General features: G+C 40.8%; 1 protein-coding gene across 2 annotated transcripts in view; it reads left to right on the plus strand.

Annotated features, from left to right (window-relative positions):
• rorc (RAR-related orphan receptor C) overlaps window positions 1-5,060 on the plus strand; it is a 57,534-nt gene extending 52,474 nt beyond the window's left edge. For both annotated transcript variants that reach the window (XM_088327341.1, XM_088327342.1), the window contains exons 12-13: window positions 3,337-3,446; window positions 4,617-5,060. In XM_088327341.1, the coding sequence (XP_088183467.1) occupies window positions 3,337-3,446; window positions 4,617-4,787 (281 nt within the window). In that variant the 3' untranslated portion in view covers window positions 4,788-5,060. The remainder of the gene's footprint in view (window positions 1-3,336; window positions 3,447-4,616) is intronic.
• Window positions 5,061-18,927: the final 13,867 nt, after the last annotated feature.

Raw genomic sequence — 18,927 nt, forward strand, 5'->3', positions numbered from 1 at the left:
ACCCGTTTTTGATCCTGACCACTTTTTAGCTCTCCTGTCCCGCCTATCGATCTGTAATCCACTTCCGTATTCGGATCACGATCCAATTGCGTGAGGGGCTTGCTTCCCACATCCAGCGAGCACTGCATCACGGGCTCTGCCTTTACTCTTTATCTCAATAAACTTGTGAGAAACGTTATGCGATTGGGTCTATCCCTTTGTTCTGGACATGACACTTAAAAGTAAAAAACACATTTGTTGAAAAATACTATCTATCTTACATGGTATGTAAAATCAGCAAAATGTTTACTTTTGACTATTTAAAATTTCTCATCAAAACAATGAAAAACATTTTTATTTTTTTAATTGCTGGGGAGATTGATAATCCATTAGACCAGGGGTGTCAAACTCATTTGAACTCGGGGGCCACACGATAGAACAAACATTCTGTCGAGGGCCGGACTAGTTGATTAAAGAGAAAGAAAAAGAGAGAGAAAGAAATAAGAGAAAGAGGGAGGGAAAAGGAGAGAGGAGGAAAAGAAAAGATCCAAAGAGAAATAGAAAGAAGGAGAGAAAAGAGAAAAGAAAGCGTGAAGGGTATGAAGAGAGAAAGAGAAAAGGAAAAAAGGAAGTTCGAGCAAAAGAAGTTCAAAAGACACAGAGGGAGAAAGAGACAAAGAGCAACAAAGGAAGAGAAAAAGAGCGACAAAGAGAGTGAAAGAGGCAGAGAGTGGGAGAAAAGGGGTGAGAAAGAGAGAGAGAAACAAAAGATAAAAAGTCGTGAGAGAGGGGGAAAAGAAAGGGAGAGGAAGAAAAGATCCAAAGAGAAATAGAAAGACAGAAGGAGAGAAAAGAGAAAAGAAAGTTAGAGCAAAAGAAGTTCAAAAGACACAGAGAGAGAAAGAAACAAAGAGCAACAAAGAAAGAGAAAAAGAGAGACACAAAGAGTGAAAGAGAAAGAGACAGAGTGGGAGAAAAGGAGTGGAAAAGAAAGAGAGAGAGAGAGAGAAATAAAAGATAAAAAGTCGTGAGAGAGGGGAAAAAGAAAGGGAGAGGAAGAAAAGATCCAAAGAGAAATAGAAAGACAGAAGGAGAGAAAAAAGAAAAGAAAGTTAGAGCAAAAGAAGTTCAAAAGACACAGAGAGAGAAAGAAACAAAGAGCAACAAAGAAAGAGAAAAAGAGAGACACAAAGAGTGAAAGAGAAAGAGACAGAGTGGGAGAAAAGGAGTGGAAAAGAAAGAGAGAGAGAGAGAGAAATAAATACAAGTCCAGTGTTTTTGTTCGAGGCACCTTTCTTTGGCAACACCAAGTTGACCTATTTCACCCTGCAGCTTGTTTTTCTCTTGCGCTTCTCTGAGTGTTGTCTCGCGGGCCGGATTTAATCCCTTAGCGGGCCCGATCTGGCCCGCGGGCCGCCTCTTTGACACCTGTGCATTAGACAGTATGTCATCGATTATTTGTTGTATCTCAAATACAATTGAAAAATCCTATGGTCTGAGTATTTTCAAGGAAAATTTCATATCATCGTGATTTTGAGTTCTGTTTTTTTATCTTCAAGGGACATTGTGTATTATTTAGCACCTCCTAGTGGTAAAAACGTCTTAACATATTAGAAAAAAGATTTGAATGATATGCAAAAATACATAAACTATTATATAAAAGTGCAGGTCAAGAAATGTTGAGGATAAGCCGTAAAGATAATGGATGGATGGATGGATGCATAGGTGCAGTTTGGTCACTTTGAGTCTCCGTAGTTTGTTATCTCCCTTGTGCTGTGGAGCAGTGTTCCCTCTAAGCTTCGCGCGTGCGCAATTGCGCACTGCTCCCACATTCTCAGCGCACAAGAAAATCCAGCCAGCGCACAAGAGTCCTAAACGGCTCTTCAGGTTGTTTTTGCTTCTTTCATCCCAACATGACCAAATATTATGTAAAATTATGCACAAAATGACTTAAAGGAAGGGGACATAGAACAAAAAAGAAAAAAAATACCAAAATGAAAAAGTAGTGAAAAGCTGAGAAAAAGGAAGAGAAAAAAAGAAGGAAAAACTTGGAAAAAAGCCAGAAAAAAAGAAAAGAAAGAAATGTAGGAAAAAAAGTAAATAGAGAACAAAAAGAAAAAAGTAACAGCTCGGAAAAAAATAAACACAATGAGATTTTTTTAAAGGAAATTTTAAAAAAAGTAGAAAAAAACACAGAAAAAAAGAAGAAAAAGTTTGTGTTTCATTCAGATAATTTCCTATTATATCAAGTGAATCTTGTTGCCAACATCGTACTTCCACTAAAAAATGTGATTAAGTACATTTCTGTATCTTACAACCGACTAAATAAGCCCCAAAAAATGTTAATATTATGCCACAAAATATATCAGGAAATAAAAAGAAATGGATATCTTGTGAAAGAATTGTAAGAACAAACGACGTTTGTAGGCCGTACAACCTTAGCAATAGTACATAAGTCAATTCATTCAAAAGAGAAAAATAATTTTGCATTGCCGGAAACTCAGCAAAATGTAACTTGATGTCAATTTTTGGACATGTTTGAAAATTATCTTGCCACACTTGGGATTATGGTTGCTCACTGTTGTTTCAAGCGTTGCCCACCGACTTTGTGTGAAAGCTCAGACCCCTGGAAAATTAGAGAGAACATTGCTGTGGAGCACTTGTTTTTGGTGTCACTAAAGAATACTGCAACATCTAGTGGTCAGATGATATAAGGTGACCCTTTAAACGTCACAGGAATCTGTAATATACGTTCACAATCCCATGAATATCTACTTTAATTTGCACATGAACTTCAACAACCACAATACAGTATCTCATCTCATCTCATCAGCCGTACCGCTTATCCTCATTAGGGTCGCGGGGGGGCTGGAGCCCATCCCAGCCATCTCCGGGCAGTGGGCAAGGGACACCCTGAACTGGTTGCCGGCCAATCGCAGGGCACACGAGGACAGACAACTCATTCGCTCATTTACACCTAGGGACAATTTGGATCGGCCAATTCACCTGAAATGCATGTTTTTGGAATGTGGGAGGAAACCGGAGTGCCCGGAGGAAACCCACGCAAGCACGGGGAGAACATACAAACTCCGCACAGGAAGTATGGAGCTGGATTTGAACCCACGACAGGTTCCCATGACATGAACTGTGCCGCACAAGCGCTAATCACTGCGCCGCCGTGCTGCCCAATACAGTATCACTTCATGCAATTTTGACCACATTAAAAGGGAACTGATTGCTACAGCATAAGGCTGCCCCCACGTGGTCATGTTGTGTAACAAAGATAATGGTTTGCAACTCATGGCACTCACACTGGGATGACTTGTTCATACATAAAAATAAATTATTTGTGTGCAGATCGTCCATGTTTAGAAGACAGGGTCAGGGTGATGCGCGTGCAAAGAAGTGTGGAGTTGGGTCTCACGCACATTTTACAGAGAGACAACCGGGTCAGTCTGATGCACAAGGTAAGACCACTCGACCTTATACAATAATAAGTCTGAACACCCTGCTATTTTGCTATTTCTCCCACTTACAAATCATGGAGGGGTCTGAAGTTTTCATCGTAGGTGCATATCCACATTGAGAGAGATAAACTAAAAAGAAAAATCCAGAAATCCCAATGCATGTTTTTTAACAATTTATTTGTGTGATACAGCTGCAAATACGTATTTGTACACCTGTGTATCATCTGGAATTCTGATCCTGAAAGACCTGTTAGACCGCCCATTAGAAGTCCACCTGCACTCCATGTATAATCCTCAATAAGATGCACCTGTTTGAGGTTGTTAGCTGCATAAAGACACCTGTCCACCCCATACAATCAGTAAGACTTTAACCTGTAACACGACGAAGACCAAAGAACTGTCCAAAGACACCAGAGACAAAATTGTACACCTCCACAAGGCTGGGAAGGGCAACGGAGCAATTGCCAAGCAGCTTGGTGAAAAAAGGTCCACTGTTGGAGCAATCATTAGAAAATGGAAGAAGCTAAACATGACAGTCAATCGGGGTGGAGCCCAATGTAAGATATCACCCTTTGGGGTCTCAATGATTCTTAGAAAGGTGAGGAATCGGCCCAGAACTACGCTACAGGAATCGGTCAATAACCTGAAAAGAGCTGGGAACGCCATTTCCAAGGTTACTGTAGGTAATACACAAAGACATCATGATTTGAAATCATGCATGGCACAAAAGGTTCCCCTGCTTAAACCAGCACATGTCCAGGCCTGTCTTAAGTTTGCATACTACCATTTGGATAATACAGAGGAGTCATGAGAGAAAGCTTTGTGGTCAGATGAGACCAAAATACAACTTTTTGGTCCTATTTCTACTAAGTGTGTTAGGAAGAAGAATGAAGAGTACAATCTGAAGAACACCATCCCTACTCTGAAGCATGGGGGTGGTAGCATCACACAAATAAATCTTTAAAAAAAAGTATGCATTGTCATTTCTGGATTTTTCTTTTTAGTTTATCTCTCTCACAGTGGATATGCACCTACAATTAAAATTTCAGACCCCTACATGATTTCTAAAGGGGAGAAATATATGTATATATATATATATATATAAAATCATATTTCATTTATTCAATTATTCCAATATTCAATTATTTATTAATTGTTTATTGTCTGCAGCTGTACCAAAGGATGTCCATGTTGCATTCACTGTGCAACCTGCATTCCGAGAAGTTGCGCTGGTTCAGTCAACGCTACCCGCTCACCGCCCACTCTCTTTTCCCACCACTCTACAAGGAGCTATTTGCGCCAGAGGCAGAATTGATGATGCTACCGGGGGTCGCGCACTGATAAAACTCAAGAAACATGCCCAGATAGACATCGAATCGGATCCAATACGATCTTTGTATGAAAAAATCTGACTCAGGTACAACTTATCGACGGCCAGTCGCAGAGTACATCTAAATAAATAGCTTTTACACTTTCGATTGAGAACGACTTAGAACAGTGTTTTTTTATGCACAATTTTTATTATCGAGTAAAATTTGAGACCAGGGTTGGGTAGGGTTACTTTAACTGGATTACTTTCAATGACTTTTGGATTACTCCAATACCAAATATGCTAATAAAAGACAAAAGAAACTAAATATGAATAAAATGATGACTCACAACACGTGGTAAGCTTTCTCTCCTGGCTTTGATCTCTTTGATCTCCGGCAAAACTAACATCAAATGCGACAGAAACAAAATAAAAATCAATCCAAACAGCTTGCCAACATCATTTTTGCCGTTCCGTGTATTCCGTTACTCCCCAAGCATGCACAAAATTTAGTGGTTTTATTCATTTTTAGTTTATTTTGTCTTTTATGAGCATATTTGGTATTGGAGTAATCCAAAAGTCATTGAAAGTAATCCAGTTAAAGTAACCCTACCCAACCCTGATTATTTCTATAATCGATTTTTGGCAACATCGACTTTTTTTTGCACTACTACCCATGGGAAATGTTAATTAGACATAAGTTTGTCCTAACATTAACAATTAAAATCTCAAGAAAAATTAAACACAAAAAAATGTTTTTCAATAATTTACAAAAGCGGATATCAATTTAATGCAATGACTAAAGTTGCTAGCATAAGCAATAATCGCCACTTATACCGACATCATCGCTTAATGTTAGCTCATCTTCAGCTCTGCGCAACATGCGCTAAGCGATATGCCTCTGTATGTGCTGCTGTTTTGGTTTGCAACAAGCTTATAATCTAATAGCTTCAGCAGTCAATTTTGTAATATGTTTTTTTTTGTGAATTTAAACAATGAGTACTGTTACTCAATGTTTGTTTTGTTTGAGACGTGTTTAATCTTAAGGATGGTTAATACTTGTGGAATTATCTAGAAAATATATTCAGTCTGACACCAATGCAATCATACTGTAAATAGTAGGCACTGTCAAGACCAGAACGGAGACATTACCCACTTGCGTAGCGTTTCTCACAAGTTTTATTGGAAGAGAGAGAAAGGGTTGCGCCCACGATCCGGTGATTGCTGGACGCGGGAACCAGGTCGCTCTGATACTCGGATAGTGCTCCGAACCCGGAAGTGGATCTTCCGTGGCGAGCGATGGCGGTGTCGGGGACGGAAAAACGGGTCAGTAGCCGAGACAGGAGAGCCAAAACGTGGTTGGGGTCGTAAGCAAGTCGTAAGCCAGAATAAGAGAGAAGAGGTGGTCGGGGACAAAAAGAGGTCAAAAACCGGGACGGGAGAGTAGACGTGGTCAGGATCAAAAACGGGTCGAAGCCGGAGGACAGACGGGAGCAAAAAACGGGACAGGTGGGAGTCAGTGTCGAAAAAGGCTTGCTTAGTGTTAACTGAGGTTCGCAGACGGACTCACAAAAGGGGACAGACATGACTGGGTACAAATACTGATCGGGAGCCAATCAGAACCCGCAGAAGTTGGCGCCAAAGGAGCGGGCACTGCTGAGTCACATCAGTAATCATGACAGGCACCACATTGTAGGCAATATTTTAAGGTACATTTTTATTTTTTTTACTAGGCCAAAGACTATTCCAGTATTTGGTGAGATAAAATGTTAATAGCAAAGTATTGGCCTTATTTTATGGTATATAACGGTAAAAAATAACCTTTTGGGTGGTACATCAAATGTTTCTATAGTGCAGTGGTTAGCACTTTCACCTAACACGCAACAAGTTTCCCATTCGAGACATATTTGGGCCCCACCAGGCTGTATTTGCCCATGACACACCACAGGGAATGGTTTCCCTATGACCATAGTGGTCAAAGGATCCAACCAACCATTGAATGTACATAGTGGACTTCAAAATGTTCTCTCTCAGGTGGGCTGCAGTTACTCCTTTTGGCCTGAGGTGGCAGTCACAAGTGACAATATCTACAATGCAACATATAAGGCTTCCTTTTTTCAGTAGCTTTGACTGGACTGTACATTACAGGGTCGGGTAGGGTTACTTTAACTGGATTACTTTCAATTACTTTTGGATTACTCCAATATCAAATATGCTAATAAAAGACAAAAGAAACTCAATATGAATGAAATGACTAAATTTTGTGCAGGCTTGGGGAGTAACGGAATACATGGAACGGCAAAAATGATGTTGGCAAGCTGTTTGGATTTACTTTCATGTTGTTTCTGTCGCATTTTATGTTAGTTTTGCCGGAGATCAAAGAGATCAAAGCCAGGAGAGAAAGCTTACCACATGTTGTGAGTCATCATTTTATTCATATTCAGTTTCTTTTGTCTTTTATTAGCATATTTGGTATTGAAGTAATCCAAAAGTAATTGAAAGTAATCAAGTTAAAGTAACCCTACCCAACCCTGTACATTACAAAATTATATTTGAAAATAATTGCTCGATTTCATGTGTGTAGTTGATATTTCAATGTCATTTTTTATGTTTCTTGTTGTGAAGTTTCAATGTTTAAAAGAGCTTATTCTGATGTTGATTCCACCATAAAGCGAATATCCAGGCATTAAATACTGATAATACCTCCAAATATTTATAAAATGTGAGTATCATTGTCATTTTGAGCAAAACAGAATCAGGTTGATAAGTAAGTGGAAATAATATTTTTTCTGGGTGTACATTTTTTGACAGAATCTATTTTTATATTGTTGGAGATAAGAGACGCCAAAACTTGAAATAACACTTCACCCAGATGATTTAGTATTTTCAAAACTATTTTTAATTCCAGAATTTTTGGTAAAACTATATTTGAATACTTGTATGTTATTCAATTGTGTCAGCTTGCAGTATTGTGTGATCAGGTTCCAAGCAATGTAGGTCTTTTCAAAACTTGAATTTTTGTTTGTAACAACCTTTAGCAGCATATTCAACATGGTGCTCAGATTATTGTAAAACTGATGTTTTTTTTTCAAATACTGTATTTTCAGGACCATTGGGCGTACGTGAAAGCCTCCGATTTTCTTCAAATCGTGCCGTGCGCCATGTTTTTCATGCAGAGCGGCAGACATAGACAAGCTTGGTGGCTGTAGGGTTGGGTGCCAGCTGAGAATGGGAGGTCACAGGTTCGAGTCAAAGATGTACTGTCAAGACCAGAACGGAAACAGGACACAATTGCGTTGCGTTTCTTTCGTTTTTTTCCACTTTTTTTTTTTTATTTCCTTTAACGTTTACTACAAGTTTTATTGAAGGAAAGAGGAAGGGATGCACCCATGATCCGGTGTTCGCAGGACTGGGGAAGCAAGCCGCTCTTGCACTCAGATTGTGATCCGAATACGGAAGTGGATCTTCCGTAGCAAGCCATGGCAGTGTCAGGGACAGAAAAACTGGCCGAGACAGAGAGAGCAAAAGCGTGGTCGAGATCGGAAAACGAGTCGTAAGCCAGGACGGGAGAGTAGACGTAGTCGGAATCAAAAATGGGTTGTAAGCCAGGACGGGCGAGCGGACGTGGTTGGGATCAAAACAGGTCGTAGGCAGCGACAAACGGGAGCAAAAACGGGACAGGCGGGTGTCAGGGTCAAAAAAGGCTTGCCTTGTATAAACAGAGGTTCACAGACGGACTGACAACAGGGGATTTACAGGACTGGGTTTGAATAGGGACAGGGAGCCAATCAGAACCCGCAGCGGTTGGCAACAAATGAGCGGGCACAGGTGATTCACATCGGTAATTATGACACGTACAACATTTTTGGGTGAAATCCAATGTTTTTGTGAGATCACAGTTCACATTTCCGACTAAATGCAACTTCTATGCATCTCTTGGGACTCTTGCCATCATGTCCCGGGAGAAGCATTGCATTGTTAGTGGAAGTGCTCATGGATGCTAACGACATAGTGTACCCTACAATTTGAAAGTTATTTCACTACCGGAGGCAGAACAGAGTTGTCTGCCCAAATATTCATTAAATCCAAAATCTCACTTTCCCTCCATTGAATGCTTTCGTCCGTAATGGTGTGTTGATTGCCGCGCTACGCGGAAGAAAATTAAAACCGAGCAGCGGCTGCGAGAGAATTGAAGATTAATGAATCGATGATTCAGAATTGAAGGAAGCTGGTTTTTCAGCAAACTCTGTTCATTTTTATCCATGTGTTTTACTTTGTAATCAATACTGAAATAAACTACAACCAAACCAAGTTTTTCTACCGCCGTATTTTTAAACACCTCGCACAAACATTATTTAAAGTGTTTGTATTAAATTTTGGGGGGAGTGTAATAGAACAATAAAGCACGGAACATTTACACCTTTTATGCGAGAAAAGAAGCAATTAATGCAGGCAGAGGGCCCCCATGCCCTAACGTACGGGTGCGCCATCATAGTGTTAAAAAACGAAATAGAACCAGCTATGGAGACTGCGCCCCTTCACACAGTGCGCCCAATGGACGTGAAAATACGGTGGCTCATTATCAGATGAACTTGAACTAAATGTTGCTTTGTCGTGTTGGAAACAAAACTCATGCTTTTTATAATAATAATAATAATTCAGCATTTGGATGAAATGTGTAAGGAATAAAGCCAGATGCTGACAGTGCAAGTGCAAGGAAATGTGTCAGCCACTTCTCTGTTTTGGAGGTTTGATTATAAAATAATCGTGAGGATGTCTGGACGCTCCTACGGCACTTGAAGTATTCCACACTGTGGACAAGTATACAGTGTTAGTAGTAGTAGTAGTAATAGTAGTCGGCTTAACTCCGACTATCACACTATCGCATTGATTTTAAACAAAATTTGTACCATTAAGTGGTCTCTGCAAGTGTTGTCATGTAGACAAAACAAACTGCTGTGAGTCAGTAAGAGAGCCTGACACATTACGCATCTGCTGCGATAGCGGTTTTTAAACACATGATTATGAGGTTACTATGGAAACTCATAGAGCTTGGCACTTTTTCATGCTGTCTTGTGTTTTCTGAAAACACAAAAAACACATTTTCTGCGGATCTTTTGGCTCGGTTTTTTTTCATGCTTGTTCGGTGGAAATGTCACTGTAGATTTTTTGTTCTAATAAATAATGCAAGTAAATCAACAAACAAACTGTGATGTAACTTGTACATGCATTCATTCCAGTATTATATCCAGAGTGGACATAAAAAGTTTACACCAAACCCCTGTTCTCTAGCTATTATCTGTGAAACCAAGACACACCAAGCGCCTACCATCATGTCAAGTCAAGTCAAGTCATGTGCTGAAAAAAAGGGGGCCAAGTACTGAACCCTGCAGAACACCACAGGTAACACTAAAGGGCTCAGATGTCATTTCACCATATTTAACACAGTGCGTCCTATCTGAGAGGTAGGATCTGAACCATAAGAGGACGGTTCCTGAGAGACCAATCCATTTTTCCACCCGTTCTAGTAAGATATTATGGTCAACAGTGTCAAAGGCGGCACTAAGGTCCAGCAGCAGCAAGAGTGATGAAGCGCCGGAGTCCATTGCCAGTAGAAAATCATTGGTTACCTTAATCAGGGCTGTCTCAGTAGAGTGGTTAGCCCTGAATCCTGATTGCATAGATTCAGAAAGATTGTTCTCGGATATAAACATTTTCAGCTGCTGCTGCCACAACTTTTTCAAGTATGTTAGAAAGAAACGGTCTATAATTACATAAGCTTTCTGGATCAAGGTTGGGTCATTTCAGTGTAGGTTTAATATTCCTCGCCTTAGCCAATCTTGCCAGGGGTCAGCTCCCATACAGTTGTACAACTTGACGTTGGGAGTCATTAGATGACCAAACCCCCCAATTCCTAGCTGTTGAGTGCCAAACAGGGAGTCAAAGGAGACCAATGTTGTAAGCCTTAGGTATGACTCAGCCGAGGCTAGAACCAACAACCTCCCAGTCACGGATGGTACACCAGTGCCTACTATGATGCGGAAGAACAATCGCCTCCTAGATGATTGATACTGGTATCCGTGGTCAACACTCATCTCATTCTAAATCCTCTTTTAGTTTCTGAAGGTAGGCACCTTGGTAAAACTTTGCCTCAGGTGAAGGAAAATGGTCTGGGAAACAGGGAAATACCACATGCTTGCCCAACACACCACCTCAGCCCCATTGCCCCTAATTCTTTTGCGCTTTGTTCCAGAATGCTGAGTTGATATGGATATCAGGTATCACACTGTTACATCTTCCTTTCACCTCAGATGGTTTCCTGACTACTAGAGACAGCTATCTATCTATCTATCCATCCATCTATCTATCTATCTACCCTGGTCATATCCCTCAAGAGGGGTGACTGACAGCAAGACAAACACATAAAAAAACAAAGAAAATAAAAGTGAAAAAGTAGCAAAAAAATCACAGTTTTTTGGACCATGGTCAACCCAAATGCCCAAACACCCAAACAAGTTAAGCACCTCGGCACCCAAGTTGGTCATGCTTTCGTCCCTCCAGATAAAACGGGACACAAGAAAGCGGCCATGTCACTCGGGTCAGGGTGACCCAACACACTCTTCTGTTCAACAGCAGGGCCGGACAGCTTTCACTGGTTTACCCCTGCCGCATCATACAGCCCATCCTTAGAACACGTCTAAACATCACACTATCCTTTTACAACCCCTCTCCCCTCATTCCTATCACCAACAAGAGCTCTAGCTTCCACTATATTTAGACCTCTTTCCTGCAGTGCACCCATAACACCATCCATCCAAATATGCAGGAAAGACCAAAGACTTATGAAGATTTAAACTGAAAATCACAAATACACGTACACACACAAACACAGACACACACTATACAAAAGGACCAATGATGCTTTGATAAACGTTCGCTGATTATTTTCCACCAATTACCGGAATAAAGGAGGGATAAAAATAAGATTAAAAGTAACTGAGGTTATGCCGTTGCAAAAATGATATGGCTGAGTTTAGAATGAGCAAATTACATGTACAATAAATTTGTATTAAATGAGTCAGAAGAATAAAGTTCAACTGACATAGTGGATTTTTCTGGCTTTTTTCTTTTCCAAATATTTTTGTTTAATATTCCATTATTTGATTTTATTAGTTCTATCCAAGACCAATGCTCCCTGTAATTTTCCACAGGTCTGAGCATTCACACAAAGTCGGTGAGCAACGCTTGAAACAACAGTGAGCAACAGCAATCCCAAGTGAGGCAACTAAGTCATTATCAAACATGTCCAAAACTTGAAATCAAGTTATATTTTGCTGAGTTTCCGGCAATGCAAAATAAATTAGTCGGTTGCACGATACAGAACTGTATTTAATCACATTTTTTAGTGGAAGTACAATGTTGGCAACAAGATTGACTTGGTATAATTGGAAAATATTTGAATGCAACACAAACTTTTTCTTCTTTTTCCCTGTTTTTTCTATTTTCCTTTAATTCCTTCAAAAAAATTCTCATTGTGTTTATTTTTTCCTCGCTGTTACTTTTTTCTTTTTGTTCTCTATTTACTTTTTTCCTTTGTTTCTTTCTTATTTTTCTGGCTTATTTTCTGACTTTTTCCTTCTTTTTTCTCTTTCCTTTGTTTCTTTTTTTCTCAGCTTTTCACAACTTTTTCATTTTGGTATTTTTTTCTTTTTTGTTCTATTTCCCCTTCCTTTAAGTCATTTTGTGCATAATTTTACATAATATTTGGTCATATAGGGATGAAAGAAGCAAAAACAACCTTAAGAGCCGTTTAGGACCCGAAAGAGCCGGTTCCTTTTAGTGAGCCGAGCCGAAGAAGCCGGTTTTCGAAAAACTGCGCTGGATAGATTTTCATGTGCGGGCAGTGCGCGATTGCGCACGCGCGCAGCTTAGAGGGAACATTGCCCAAGACCTATCAGTATTCTGATGATGCTTCTACAATATGAAACATGCATGTTTGTTAACATTAGCTTGATGCATCTCTGATGTTTGAGAGCAGACATTGTACTGCATTTAAGTTTTATTCTGCAACAAACAGAGTTTCTCTTTATGTGTTTTTAAAACGAGGCGAGGGAGAGAGATCTCGGAAAGGTCATTGTTATTGTTTCTTTGAGTGGAATCCAGGAGGCCACCGTAACCCTGGGCTCACGATAAGAAGGAATTTAGAGGCCTCTAAGAGACGATGTCTCATAGCAGGTTACATAAAATGGAGATGAAAGGTTTACACCAGGGGTGTCAAACTCATTTCAACTCGGGGTCACGCAATAGAACAAACGATCTCTCGGGGGCCAAACAAGTAGATTAGATGGAAAGATACAAAGAGAGAAAGAAATAGGAGAAAGAAAGAGAGAGAAAAGTAGGGAGGGTGGAACAAAGAAAGAGAGAAAGCTTGAAAGATAGAAAAGAGAGAGAGAAAGAGCATGAGAAACAAACAAGAAAAAAAGAAATAGCGAGAAAAGGGAAAGAAAGAAATGCAAAGATAAACAGAAAGAGAGAAAGAGAGAAGTGGAGAAAAGAAAGGAGAGAAAGAGAGAAGAAGATAAAGAGAGAATGTCAAGACCAGAACGGAGACAGGACCCACTTGCGTTGCGTTTCTGACATGTTTTATTGGAAGAAAGAGAAAGGGTTGCGCCCCCGATCCGGTGATTGCTGGACGCGGGAAGCAGGTCGCTCTGAACGCGGAAGTGGATCTTCTGTGGCGAGCGATGGCGGTGTCGGGAAAGGAAAAATGGGTCAGTAGCCGGGAGAGGAGAGCAAAAACGTGTTCGCGGTCGTAAGCGAGTCGTAACCCAGGAAAGGAGAGTAAACGTGGTCAGGGAAAAAAAAAGGTTGAAAGCCGGGACGGGAGAGTAGAAGTGGTCAGGATCAAAAACGGGTCAAAACTGGGGGACAGACGGGAGCCAAAAACAGGTGGGAGTCAGGGTCAAAAAGAGGCTTGCATAGTGTTAACTGAGGTTCGCAGACGGACTGACAAAAGTGGACAGATAGGAGTGGGTTTAAATAGGGACAGGGAGCCTATCAGAGTCCGAGGCAGTTGGCGCCAAAGGAGCGGGCACAGGGTATTTACATCGGTAATCATTACAGAGAAGGGGAAAGGAAGAATAAGCAAACGAAGGTAAAAAGACACAGAGAGAAAAAGACAAAGAGGAAAGAGAAAAAGAGAGACAGAGGGAGTGAAAGCGAGAGGGATAGAGAGTGAGAGAAAAAGGGAGGAAGAGAGAGAGAGAGAGAGGGAGAGAGACAGAGAGAGAGAGAGAAAAAGAAATACAAGTAGAGCATTTGTGAGAGGCACCTGGCTTTGGCTACGTCAAGTGGACATATTTCAACCTGCAGGTCGTTTTTCTCCTGAGGTTCTCTGACTGTTGTCTCGCGGGCCGGATTCAATCCCTTAGCGGGCCTGATCCTGCCTGCGGGCTGCCTGTTTGACACCCGAGGTTTCCAAACTCCTGAAGGAAAATACATTTAAGATAAATGATTCGGAAATCCCAACTAATGCTAATTTTAGCCGTCATTTGTTAAAGTCATAAAAATACTAAACATGCAAGTAAATAAAATCCTATGTGAGAAACAAAAAATAAAAAGTCGTGAGAGAGGGGGAAAAAAGGGAGAGGAAGAAAGAAATCCAAAGAGAAATAGAAAGACAGAAGGAGAGAAAAGAGAAAAGAAAGCGCAAAGGGTATGAGTAGAGAAAGAGAAAAGAGAGAAAAGGAAAAAAGGAAGGAGCAAACGAGGTTAAAAGACACAGACAGAGAAAGAGACAAAGAGCAACAAAGGAAGAGAAAGAGAGAGACACAGAGTGTAACAGACATAGTGGGAGAAAAGGGGTGGAAAAGAAAGAGAGAGAGAGAAATAAATACAAGTACAGTGTCTTTGTTCAAGGCACCTGGCTTTGGCAACATCAAGTTGACATATTTCAACCTGCAGCTTGTTTTTCTCTTGCGCTTCTCTGAGTGTTGTCTCGCGGGCCGGATTCAATCCCTTAGCGGGCCTGATCTGGCCCGCGGGCCGCCGGTTTGACACATGTGCTTTAAACAGTTGACGTAAAAAAGTTGATGACGTGCACAATATGAAGGTCATGTAACATGGAAGAGTCATCTTTCTAATAACACATTCTTATCTTAGCAGTGAAAGGATGAGTCATAAATTCACATTTTAAAACCATTGTCAGAGTCAGGAAAGGGAGAGATAACCAGCACTTCCTCATTATTATCAGGGAAAGTTGATTAACATTATATGAGTTGTGGTGCCGATACCAGCATCTTTTAAAGTGGACCAGAGAAACTGGTATCAATACTGGTTTTGGGGAAAAAGCTTGAGCTTATCTCGGTCCTGTTCCCTTGACAGTCTTCTCATGATTACCGATGTGAACCTGTGCCCGCTCATTTGGTGCCAACCGCAGCGGGTTCTGATTGGCTCCCTGTCCCTATTTAAACCCAGTCCTGTCAATCCCCTGTTGTCAGTCCATCTGAAAACCTCTGTATATACAAAGCAAGCCTTTTTCGACCCTGACTCCCGCCTGTCCCGTTTTTGCTTCTGTTTGTCTCCGGCTATGACCTGTTTTGATCCCGACCATGTCTGCTCTCCCGTCCCGGCCTATCACCCTTTTTGGATCCTGACTACGTCTACTCTCCCGTCCTGGCTTACGACTCGTTTCCGACCCCGACCACGCTTTTGCTCTCCCAGTCCCGGCTACCAACCAGTTTTTCCGTCCCTGACACCGCCATCGCTCGCTACGGAAGATCCACTTCCGTGTTCGGATCACAGTCGAAGTCCCAGAGCGACTTGCTTCCCGCGTCCAGCGAACACCGGATTTTTGGGCAGAGACCTTCCTCTTTCCTTCAACAAAACTTGTGGTAAATGTTACGCAATTGGGTCCAGTTTCCGTTCTGGTCCTGACAAGTCAAAATCTCATCTCATTAGCTGCACCGCTTATCCACAGTAGGGTTGCGGGGGTGCTGGAGCCCATCCCAGCAATCATCGGGCAGTGGGCAGGGGACACCCTGAACTGGTTGCCAGCCAATCGCAGACAAGTCTAAATACTTTTCACAATACTACATGCAGGAAACCACTAATTATAACAGTCCTAGTCCGATTGCTAGTTTTCAAATTGCAGTTATAATGCGCATGTACAGTGTACACATTCAAATAATCCAATTGTTTGTGCGCACACACAGTTTCCCTCACTCTTTGTCCCAGTGCACTCTGGGACTTGTAGTACACAGACAAATGATACAAGAAAACTCCTGCTTACTTGATAAGTAGCCTCATGTGTATTGGTTAATTTCTCCCTGAACAGTTGAGTTCAAAACTACTTATTCACACAAAGGTACACATACCTGTCACCTTATATGTTTTCCCCGTATTTTATACGGACTTTGATCACTTTAAATTGTGTAGGCCGTATGACAATTTTTTTTATCAAGAAAAACTACGACTAATAAGAATAATAATGATAATAATAATAATAAGTCACATAAGAGTTCAAATAATCAACATCATCATCATAATAATAGTTCTAATAATACCAGATTCATTACTAGTTTTACTGATCTTTTAACTCTATTATGTTACTAATCACTTGATATTATTCAGGCACAAATAGTAATGACAATAATATCAATAGTGATAACAGTTACTGGCAGTTATGATAATACTCCTACTATAACTACTACTACTACTACTGCTACTACTATTACTACTACTACTACTACTACTACTACTACTACCACTACCACTACCACTACTACTGCTACTACTATTACTACTACTACTACTACCACTACTACTACTACTATAATTAATTATAATAATAACAATAATAGTCAGATAAAAGTTCAAGTAATCAACATCATCATAGTTCTAATAACACCAGATTAATTATTAGTTTTACCCATCTGTTAACTATATTGTTTTACTAATCACTAAATATCATTCAGGCACCAATAGTAATGGCAATAACAGCAATGGTGATAACGGTTAATGGGAGTTATGATAACAATAATTCAAATAAAAGGAAAAATATTAATAATAATAATTAATCATCATAATCATAATACTAATACTTACAATAAAAACAATAAGAATAACAACAATTATTACAATACCAATAATAATAATAATAGTCAAATAAAAGTTTGAATAATCAACATCATCATAAGAATAGTTCTAACAATATGGTAACAGATTATTTATCCCCTGTTGTCAGTCCGTCTGCGAACCTCAGTGAATGCTAGGCAAGTCTTTTTCGACCCTGACTCCAAACTGTCTCAATTTTGCTCCGGTCTGTCTCCGGCTAAGACCTGTTTTACTCCCGACCACGTCTGTTCTCCCGTCCCGGCTTACAACCTCTTTTTGTCCCCGACTACATCTACTCTCCCGTTCTGGCTTACGACTCGTTTCCAACCCCGACCACGCCTTGCTTTCCCAGTCCCGGCTACCGACCCGCCATCGCTTGCTACAGAAGATTCACTTCCGCGTTCGGAGCACAATCCGAGTATGAGAACGACTTGCTTCCCGCGTCCAGCGAACACCGGATCGTGGGCTCAGCCATTTCTCTTTCCTCCTAAAAAAATGGTGAGAAACGTAGCGCAATTGGGTCCTGTTTCCGTTCTTGTCCTGACAGTTTTACCGATTTGTTAACTTGATTATGATACTAATCACTAGATATGATATCTCGGCACCAATGGTAATGACAATAATAACAATCGTGATAGCAGTTAATGGCAGTTATGATACTACGACTACTACTACTAGTACTAAAACGAACAAGAATAAGAATAAGAATAAGAATCACATAGAAGTTCGAATAATCAACATCATCATAATAATAGTTCTAATAATACCGGAATAATTATTAGTGTTACCCATCTGTTAACTTTATTGTGTTACTAATCGCTAAATATCATTCAGGCACCGATAGTAATGACAATAATAACAATAGCTATCTATCTATCTACCTTGGTCATATCCCTCAAGAGGGGTGACCGACAGCAAGACACACACATACAATAACAAAGAAAATAAAAGGGAAATGAATAGCAAAAAAAAAACCACACAAAATTTTTGGGACCAATGGCCAACCCAATTGCCCAAACACCCAAACAAGTTAGGCACCTCGGCACCCAAGTTGGTCATGCTTTCGTCCCTCCAGATGAAACGGGACACCAGAAAGCGGCCATGTCACTCGGGTCAGGGTGACACAACACACTCTTTCGTTCAACAGCAGGGCCCGACAGCTTTCACTGGTTTACCCCTGCCGCATCATACGGGTGCCCAGCCCATCCTTAAGAACGCGTCCACAATCCCACTCTCTTTTCACAACACCTCTCCACTCCTTTCTATCTAATAACAATAGCGATTACAGTTAATGTCAGTTATGATAATAGTAATTAAAAATTAAAACTAGAAAATGAAAAATGAAAGATAAAATAATAACAATTACAATAATACCAGTGGCAGCACGGCGGGGCAGTGGTTAGCGCTTGTGCGGCACAGTTCATGTCATGGGAACCTGTTGTGGGTTCAAATCCAGCTCCAGACTTCCAGTGCGGAGTTTGTATGTTCTCCCCGTGCTTGCGTGGGTTTCCTCCGGGCACTCCCGTTTCCTCCCACATTCCAAAAACATGCATTTCAGGTGAATTGGCCGTTCCAAATTGTCCCTAGGTGTAAATGAGCGAATGAGTTGTCTGTCCCTGTGTGCCCTGCGATTGGCTGACAACCAGTTCAGGGTGTCCCCTGCCCACTGTCCGGAGATGGCTGAGATGGACTCCAGCCCCCCCGCGACCCTAATGAGGATAAGCGGTACGGCTGATGAGATGAGATGGGACAATAATTCTAATAATAATAACAAGGTTATTAACTCAGTTTAATACTACTTGGAAATTATTTTCACACAGTTCCATCATAATAATTAGAGTTTTGCCAAAGTGGCTAAATAATTGAGTAGAAAGGAGTCACGTCCATGCATGTTGCTCGGAGATAACAACTTGAGTCCACTTGAGCAGTTTACATACCAGCAGCGATTTGATCACTCGGAATGAGTCATGTTGAAAAACTTTTTCCCTCCCACCCTGACCGTCCCACTTTCCCTCTCCGCCTCCAGACTCCCAAACTCCCTCCTACAAAACCAAAACC

This window comes from Urocampus carinirostris, chromosome 2, assembly GCF_059441175.1.
Source record: "Urocampus carinirostris isolate Australia breed hairy pipefish chromosome 2, RoL_Ucar_1.0, whole genome shotgun sequence".
In the NCBI taxonomy this organism is placed as follows: Eukaryota; Metazoa; Chordata; class Actinopteri; order Syngnathiformes; family Syngnathidae; genus Urocampus; species Urocampus carinirostris.